Below are 9,289 nucleotides of genomic sequence, written 5' to 3'. Positions count from 1 at the left end.
CCCCCCCTTTCCATTTTATTCGCTTTTCTTTTTTGTTAAAAAATAATGCATAGAATAAATCTAACGCGCGAGGCGCCTTCTCAGAAGCTAAAATGATAACACATGGTAGCCCTGCATGCACACTCTGCAAGGAGAGCATCGTGTGACATCTTAGTAGACCTTTTTTTTTTATCGCGATTTCTTAGTAGACATTTTTTTTTATCGCGATTCCGAAGCAAATAATTTTTTTTATTGCGATTTCGTAGCGTGCCTTTCCTATTGCAGCTTTTCGCAGCCATTTTTATTAGTGTATTTTTTTTTTTTTTTTGTTTTCTTTTTGATTATCATAAGGCGCGTTTGCGTGCGCGGCGCGGCCCCATAATTTTTTGATCCATACATTTTCACGATATTTTTTTTTTTTCGTATATTTTAGCATGTACGAATTACGAGACCCTTTTTTGTGTTTCACAAACAAAGAGAAGAATGCGTGCGTCGGCATTTTTGCAGTTCGTATTTTAGCGATCATTTTTTTTTTTTAAATACAGATATGTAGATGTGTAGATACCAACATATGTTTGCATCGGACAGTCTGCTCTGTAAAATTTTTTTTTCCTCCACCTCTTCTCTTTTTTTTCTCAAACACAACATTGTGATACTCGCCACCCTTCGCAAAGGTCCAATGCAACAGTGTGATTTTTTTTTTTTTACGCTGCTTGAACAGTTTTTACTACATTTCGCTCTGAGCGAATAGTTCTGCATCGTACATGACTATTCTACTTATGTCAAAAATACGTTTGTTTCAGTTATAATTTTTTTTTTTTTTTTTTTTTTACCTTTGCCACGGAGTAATTTTCAGGGTAGCGTCTCTTTTGTGTGTTCGTGTATGTTCATCATCACCACTTGTGCTTTAAAAGTACACACAAAAAAAAAAAAAAAAAAAAAAAAAAAAAAAAAACTAGTGCGTACAACTGTGTATAGTTACGCATAGTGAAGAACATAAAAGTGTAGGGAACAGTCAAAGGACGGAGGTTCTTACATTTTACATAGCATCAAGTGTGTGTGTAAATTTAGTTGACCCCTTTAGTATTTTTTTTATATCCCATTTTGTTGAAACGGATTTTGCGCCTGGCACGTGTGGGGACCCCCATGTGGGACTTCGCTAATATATGCCCCCTAGAGTGCGCAAGGCCCCAAGGGATCCGACCCTTTGTCCATAAATAGGGCCCCGCTTCCAGGGTAGACATTTTTTCGGCACATCCCTTGCCTCAGTTTTGTGAGCACCCAGACACGTGGGCACATATATATGTAGGTGTGTGCATGTGTGCGTGTGTGCTTGTGTGCTTGTGTGCTTGTGTGCATGTGTGCGTGTGTGATTGTGTGCTTGTGTACATGTGCCTATGCCTGTTCTTGTGCTTTTTCTGCGAAAACGTAGAGTAACTATTTTTTCACTTGAAACAAATGATAAAGCGCGCTTCCATCGTACAGTAGTATGATTTACTTACTCCTTGGGAGAGGGAGAGGCTTTCATTTGAGCATGCATGAATATGTACACGAGAGATGCACCCACCTGTAGGTGCATGCGCCCATATATATACACACACGTTTTATGTTGTTATAGTGTTTACAAGATTGTGGAGTGTTTCTTTTCCAATTTTTGTATGCTAAATATATTTCTCTTTTTTTTTTTTTTTTTTGATCACCCTTGCTCAAACGAAATAACGCCCCAAAATGAATAAAATTACGCTGGCTAATCGATATCACGACCACATGTACCATTACATGAACAACCAGTCAGTGAGGAAGGAAGAATTCACCTACTTTGATGGCAAGCAGGTGGATGTCAACTCTGTAGGTGCAGAAGCATCTATCCCCAGCGGGACTAGTCTGGATAAGGAAAAAATGAATAGTACGAACACACAAGAGGGTAAGACCAACAAAAGAAACGCAGACCAGAAGGGAAGTAACGACCATATTGCCAACCCCGGTTTGGGCAGCAACAGAAGAAGTCGTAGTAAGAATAATGGCATGAAGAAATGCAACCATAACAATAACGGTAATGTCGAGTACAACAATGGCACTTGTACTAGCTACACCAAGAGCAGTTTTGAGGAACAGAAAAAAGGAAGCGCATTGTCTGGGAAGAGGAAGAAGAATGGTCAGGTTAGCAGTTCCAATTGTGGTGGCTTGGGAAGTAAAGTGTCGAACGAGACGGGAGCAGAAATCCTCAGCAAAGGAAACGATAACAATAACACCGTTGTGAGGGGTGTAAGCAGCGGGAATGCTGACACCGGTGCTGTGGCCGATGCGACAACAGCGTCCGTGATTTCCTGTCATAACCGTAGGCCATCGGATGTGCGAAGCGGTAAAGTAGTCCCTAACTTTAGAAGTACCATATATGGCGAAGTGAACCTGGCCGAGAGTGTCAACTACCACCCAATGCGCTACGACAGCAAGGATAGACTCATGGACAAAGGAGAGAATAAAAACGCACAGGTGTTGAATGAACGAGCCTTTGAAAAAATGGGGACCAACTTACTACGAAAGGATAATGCCTGTTTTGAAGATCCTTTTACCAATAATTTTAGCGGAGTTCAGCGTGGCTTTAGTGACAAAATGGACCTAAGCAACATAAGCCGATTTGTGAACCACACGAACAGCAGAGTAGAAAAGTCGGAGAAAGCTCTCATACCGTTTGATAAGTGTGCCAATCGGGACACGCATAGAAATGGCGAAGAGGAGGAGGAAGAAGAAGAGGAGGAAGAGGAGGACGAAGAGGATGAAGAGGAGGACGTAGAAGACGAAGAGGACGTAGAAGACGTAGAAGACGAAGAAGACGTGGAAGACGAAGAAGATGTAAAAAAGGGAGAACTTCATAACACGCCAAGTAGCAGTTTTTCCACATATTACAGAAGTGACACTGTCGAGGGGGCGACCACGTCCAGCGATGTGAAGGAAGTGTCTCCTGTCGTCAGCGCAGTGTATGACTGTGGAAATCCCTGTGGAGGAGAAAAGCGCAGCAAGAAGCAATGGAAGAGGGGAAATGGGAAGAGGGACCCTCCATCTAGCGATAATAAGGGGAAAACCTCAATCGATTGCGGGGATAGGAGCGGTGAAGAGCATGCGGGGAGTAACAACGGGGAGATGGCGAGGTGCAACATAAGCGGCAACGTGAACCAAAACAACAACATAGGCATCGGCATCGGCAAGCAAGGCAAGGAGAGCAGTATTAACGTCCACCGAAATGGCAGTGTCGGAAGCAAAAACAACAAAGGCAACGGGGGCAACAGGAACAAGCACCAGAACAGGAAAAATAGCAAAAGAAAGAACAGCGCCGGGAAGGAAGAGGCGAGAGCCAAAGGTATGCACGCTGAGGTTGGAGGGGATGGGAATGCCGCTAACGAGGCAAATGACGCTAATGACGCGAACGAGGCAAACGACGCTAACGAGGCAAACGAGGCAAACAACGTTAACGGCGCATGCACCCCAAAAAACTCCCAAACCACCAACGGTGCAAACAAAAAGGCTCAGAAAAACGGAGTGAAGGTAATCCAAAACAGCTGCCCTGCGCAGAGCGACACGAACAACGCTGCGCAAGCCCCCAACGGGGCAGATGACCTAGTAAACTTGTCCACGCTGCAAGATAGCGCCAACGCCAGCACGATGAAGAGCGCAGGAGCAGATGTAGACTTGCTTTTTTTTCGCGAAAATGATGATCCCTTAGAGGAACATTATATGCTGTTGGAGGAAGATGATTATGGAGTTCACAAGGTGAAGGAAAAGGCTGCAAAAAAGGACACCGCCGGAGAGAAGGACACCTCCCTGGAAAGGGACACCTTCCTGGAAAAGGACATCTCTCTGCAAAAGGACATCTCCCTTCAAAAGGACATCGCTAGGGAAAAGGACATCGCCGGGTTGAATAACACTTTGAACATATTAAGGAATAATCTGTATCATATCTTTAGCGATTCGTGCGATGAGCAGTGCAGTGACGAGTGCCTCGTGGGGAGTTTGGACGGCGCCGCGGATAGAAGTAGGGACAGGGGTAGCGAAAGCGTTAGTTTCGTGGACAAGCCTAGAGGTGACACGCATAGGAGCGACACGCATAGGAGTGACACGCATGGGAGCGACATGCATAGGAGTGACATGCATAGGAGTGACATGCATAGGAGTGACATGCATAGGAGTGACATGCATAGGAGCGACATGCATAGGAGTGACATGCATAGGATCGATATGCAGAGGGGTCCTATGCAGAGCGCAGTGGGGCAGAAGGGACTGGCGCAAAGCGGTCTTATGGAACGCAGCTTTATGGAACGCGGCTTGATGGAACGCGGCTTGATGGAACGCGGCTTGATGGAACGTGGCTTGATGGAACGTGGCTTGATGGAACGTGGCATGATGGAACGCGGCTTTATAGAACGCGGCTTTATAGAACGCGGCTTTATAGAACGCGGCTTTATAGAACGCGGCTTGATGGAACGAGGCTTGATGCAACACGAGTTGACGCAGCACGGGTTGACGCAGCACGGGTTGATTCAACGCGGCTTGATTAACCAGTGGGGCGCCGCACAGACCCCTTCGTACGAAGAGGATGCGGAGGCGGAGAAGGAGGACAAGTTGGGAATTAATGACCTTCGCGGTGACAGAAGCGCATTCAGGGGTCAGCACTCTTTAAGCGACGCGCCGTATAGCGGTTTACTACAGGCTCCATGCATGAGCGGCCTGATGGGCAGTGTGCCCTACGTGCCCAGCGTGCCCAGCGTGCCTAGCGTGAGGGGAATCGTACCCCACAACAGATACGGCCCGAGCGGCGTTGCCGGTGTCAGCAGTATTGGCAGTATTGGCGGCGTTGCCGGTGTCAGCAGTATTGGTAGTATTGGCAGCATTGGCAGCGTTGGCGGCGTTGGCGGCAGTGTGGTGAATAAGCCAAGTGGGCACGGCGCGAGTGGAGCGCACCAATCCCCCTTCGTGCCCAACAACCAGAAGAAAACGAACTTGAGCGGAGCAGTCGGGAAGAAATGTGGAATGGAAACTCACCTGAACAGTCGCAGTGGAAATATGGTTAACACAAAAGAAAGTGCAAATTGCCATAAGGCTAAAAAAAGAGTAAATGAAAATATGAGTGTTGAAAGACCGGTAACATTAAATAACTCCCAAATGCTAGAGGCATTCATGCAAGGAAGACTTTGCTTAAGTTGCGACTCGCTTGATCATCCTATGCCTTTGTGTCCGAACAACTCCTTTGTGTGTCCTAACTGTCATAATATCTCCCATAGAGGAAATGATTGCCCAATGAAGTGCCGTTTTTGCTTGAAATACCACGTGGGTGTATCCATCATGGACTGTTTAAAGAAGGCAAGAATACAGAGTGAAAAGAATTTTACAAATGAAGAAAAGAACGAAACAAATAAAGTAGGAAAAAATGTGAAGAGTAACGACGATAATAGGGTTAGTGTAGGACCAAGATTTGATATAACTACAAGACCTGATAATTCCTATGGAAGGAGTGTATATGTATCCAATTTGAGCGAAGATATAACGAATGTACAACTAAGAGACGCCATTAACAACCATTTGGAGAATGGCTACGTAGTAAATATCGATAGACAGGATGGATACGCATTTGTGGAGCTGTCTAATTTGAACTCTACTTTCCAACTGGTGCAGAAATCCATAAACATAAATTTTAGGAAGTTAAAAATTCAGTTTAAAAAAACAGGGCAATTTTTGATACCTGACAATTTGTCCTTAAGCGTTAATAATGTGGTTAGCTTTGGTTTGCACCGAAGTGGTGGAGTAGGGGGGGGAGCTACTACCCTTGTGCACGACAAGCTGGGGAAAAACGGGACGACTGCTGTCTGTAGGAAGAACCCATCGAATGGTGCGAATAGCAATGCGTTAAGCAGCGGAAGCGGCGCCACCAGTGGGAACGCTGTCGAAGTTTGTAGCAAGTTGAGGCTGGGCGGAAGTAAGGGAGGAGGCAATAACAGCGCAAACGGAGTTACCTTACCGGGCGTGGCAGACGGCAAGGGCAAATACGCGTGCAAGTCGTCCAGCGCGAAGCACCCCAAAGCTCAGCAGCAGAAGAAGCAACATGGGCAGCATGGGCAGCAGACGCAGCAGGGGCAACTGCAACCGGTGGAGCTGATGCAACCTGTGCAACAAGTGCAACAAACGCAGCAAACGCAGCAAACGCAACAAACGCAACAAACGCAACAAACGCAACAAACGCAACTAGCACAGCCCACGCAATCGGCCCAACCCGCACAATCGGCCCAACCCGCACAATCGACCCAACCCGCACAATCGACCCAACCCGCACAATCGACCCAACCCGCACAATCGACCCAATCCGCGCAGCAAAGGAAAAACAGGCAGAAGGATAACCTCAAGCAGGGAAGAGCCGGGCACAGTAACGGCACCTCCACCGTTGACAAGAACCAGAACGCAAAAGCCGCCAACCTCAGCCAAAAGAAAAACAAACTGGTGGGTGAGAGGAACCAGGAGAAGGGAAGAAGGGGCAGGCCATCCGATGGAACTGTTCCCACAATGGGAAACGGAGATGGAAATTACGGTGCAGTCACCGGGGGGGCCTTGTTTCATGGGTGCAAAAATCCTCACAGTGTGCAGATTCCGAGCTTACAAATTTTGAATATGCCCAACGACTACCTCTTAGCACAGCACCTCGATGGTGCCAAGACCGGAGCAGTAGCAGAAGGATTGACTCGAAACTACTACGATTTTATGTGCACCAATGGTCTTGCGTTGAAGAGTGGCCACGTGAAGAAGACCATGGATGTAAATAATGTGCCGCATATTCCTGCCCTGTGTAGCAGTGGTTCTGGTAACGGTGGAAATGACCATTTCACTAGTGAGGCGGCTAAAGTTGGATTGCTTTACGAAGGAAATAAAATAACCCTGAAGATGGTAAACGACATGAATGAGAAGAACGAGCTACATAAAAGCATGACGACAGAGACGAGCAAAACGACAGCTACCACCACAACCGCGTCGGACAATATATTGAGCACGCAACTCTTCAATAGAGTCCCCCCCATGAGGAGAAGTTTGCACAAATTTGATGATATCATGAAGGAGACCCATCTGTCTACGGTTATGGAAGTCAGCGGGGCTGTCAGCATGAACGGAAAATTGACAAGAAGTATGAATGCTTCCCTGGGAGATGGGATGTTCGCGGGTGGAAGCATGTCCCTCGGCCGCGTGGGCGACAGGGATAGGGGCAACGCCGAGTATAGCGGCGAGTTTAGCGGAGAGTGCAGCGGAGAGTGCAGCGGAGAGTATAGCGGCGAGTTTGGGGGCGAGTTTGGCGGCGAGTTTGGGGGAGACTTTAACGGCGAGTTTAGCGGTGCCTACCTGGGCCCTTACAACGACCGCTTCACCGCTGATGGAAATAATGACCGCCGTTACCGCACCAGCAGTGGCAACAAGAATAATAACTACCACAGCAACCATAACAACAGCAGCGTGTCGGAGGGACGACCCAACATAGACCTAAAATCAATCGTGGATAACGCCATCGAAGTGAACCACGACACGTTGAATTATGACCAAATCAGTTTTGCCAACGCGGCGGGGGAAGGTCTTCTGCACGATGATGTTCCTGCCTCGTCTGCTAATGCTCCTGGTGCCTACACGTTTGGCGAGTGCGACGTTGCGGGCCCGTACCACTCTAACGAAAATTACACGAGGCAAAATAAAATGTACAGTAATAAACAAGGCATAGTTGGGCCCTACATAAATTTTGAGGCAAGCGTCAACGGAAACAACATATGGAAGGACAGAAACGGTGGCCACATGGGTAGCAGTGGCAATAGTGGCAGTAGTGGCAGTAGTGGCAACAATGGCAGTAGTGGCCATAGTGGCAGTAGTGGCCATAGTGGCAGTCGGCATCCCCCTGATTTGAAACATTCGTGCAATAACATTTGCGACGATATGTTTTTTGGGAACCACGACATCTATGATGTATTTTCTCGGTTCAATGCGATAAAGTTGGATGACGACAGCGGAGGCAGCGGCAGGGGTGGAGGCGCGATTAGCGACGGGGTTGGCCACCCCTTTGCCATCGGAAGTACTCAGCACAACGACAGCTGCAACCGCAACCGCGATGGCAATCCCAATCTCAATCTCAGTCCCAATCGCAATCTCAACCCCATCTGTGCGCAGAATGACGTGCACCAGATGCCACCATCACCAAATGAGACAACGGATGAGGAGAACAGAATTACGTTCGACGAAGAGAATAAAATAAAGTTCGAAGCGGACAGCAAAATAAAGTTTGCAAACCTCAGCTCTGACATGTTTCAACAACTGAGCGACCGTTCCGTCAAGGAAGACGTAGACCTTATGGACGACTCCTACGTGAGCAGCATGAAGTACAAAGAGCTGGATGCCATTGAGAAAGATTTGGAGAAGCACATCAAGGCTTTGTGGAACCTCCGCAAGATAAAGTTGGTGAAGTCGCACGACATTCCGCACGGCATTCTGCATAACATTCCGCACAACGAATTTGTGTAGGGGCCTCGAGGAGTGCACGCTTGTGCCTGTGCCTGTGCCGGTGTGTTTGCGTATACGTAAGTGCCCTCCCCCCCCTTTTGCGCGTGAGTACATCCACCCACTGGCAGTTCCTCCACCTGTGAAGTGATCTTACGTGGCGTTTGCATCGCATTCATCGCAATAAAGCGTAGCAGCATATGGCACGTACTATATGTACATGTGCTTGTGCCTAACATGGGGTCATGCTAGTCCACGTACGCCACCGGTCACGCACATATTTGTGCACGTTTCTCACATTACACACCTTGGGGCCTCAAAAGCGCTGTGCTAAAATGGTAACTCCCCGAGTCTTGCCCATTTGGAGTTTCTTTTTTTTTTCTTTTTCCTTCCTAACTGTGCATGAGAGTGGACACACATAAGCTCGCATTCTATTTGCCCCATTTTTGGTTCACCCTTCGCCAGAATGATTATTTTTTTATTTTATTTATTTATTTATTTTTATTTTTTTTGCGTGTTGTTGTGTTAGCCCTTATTCTGAGCAGCGAACTGCGAGAGTCCATTGTGCTGCATTGGCACCATTGAGCGTACCAGCGTTGTTATTACGACCGTCATTCCTGGTGCGATTACCATTGTTATTGCGTCTTTTTTTTTTTTTTTTTTTTTTTTCCACGCATTGCTGCGCCGACGTGTAGTCTACAATTTTGGATCATCAGATTATCATTATTGGTTCAGGTTATGATTGCTCTTTTTTTTTTCTTTTTTTTTTCTTTTTTTTTCTTTTTTTCGCGTAAATTGG

At 47.0% G+C, this 9,289-nt stretch overlaps 1 protein-coding gene across 1 annotated transcript; it reads left to right on the top strand.

Moving 5' to 3' along the window:
* Positions 1-1,707: 1,707 nt before the first annotated feature.
* Positions 1,708-8,514, top strand: PCYB_146610 (hypothetical protein; the record flags this gene model as incomplete). The annotated part of the gene is made up of 2 exons (XM_004225131.1): positions 1,708-2,294; positions 2,322-8,514. The coding sequence occupies 2 exons, from the start codon at positions 1,708-1,710 to the stop codon at positions 8,512-8,514; spliced, it is 6,780 nt and encodes a 2,259-aa protein (XP_004225179.1).
* Between the last annotated feature and the right edge of the window lie 775 nt (positions 8,515-9,289).

This window comes from Plasmodium cynomolgi, chromosome 14 (assembly GCF_000321355.1).
Source record: "Plasmodium cynomolgi strain B DNA, chromosome 14, whole genome shotgun sequence".
NCBI lineage: Eukaryota > Apicomplexa > Aconoidasida > Haemosporida > Plasmodiidae > Plasmodium > Plasmodium cynomolgi.
The sequence above is the reverse complement of the archived record's forward strand: the minus strand, read 5'-3'. Positions and strand labels throughout refer to the sequence as shown.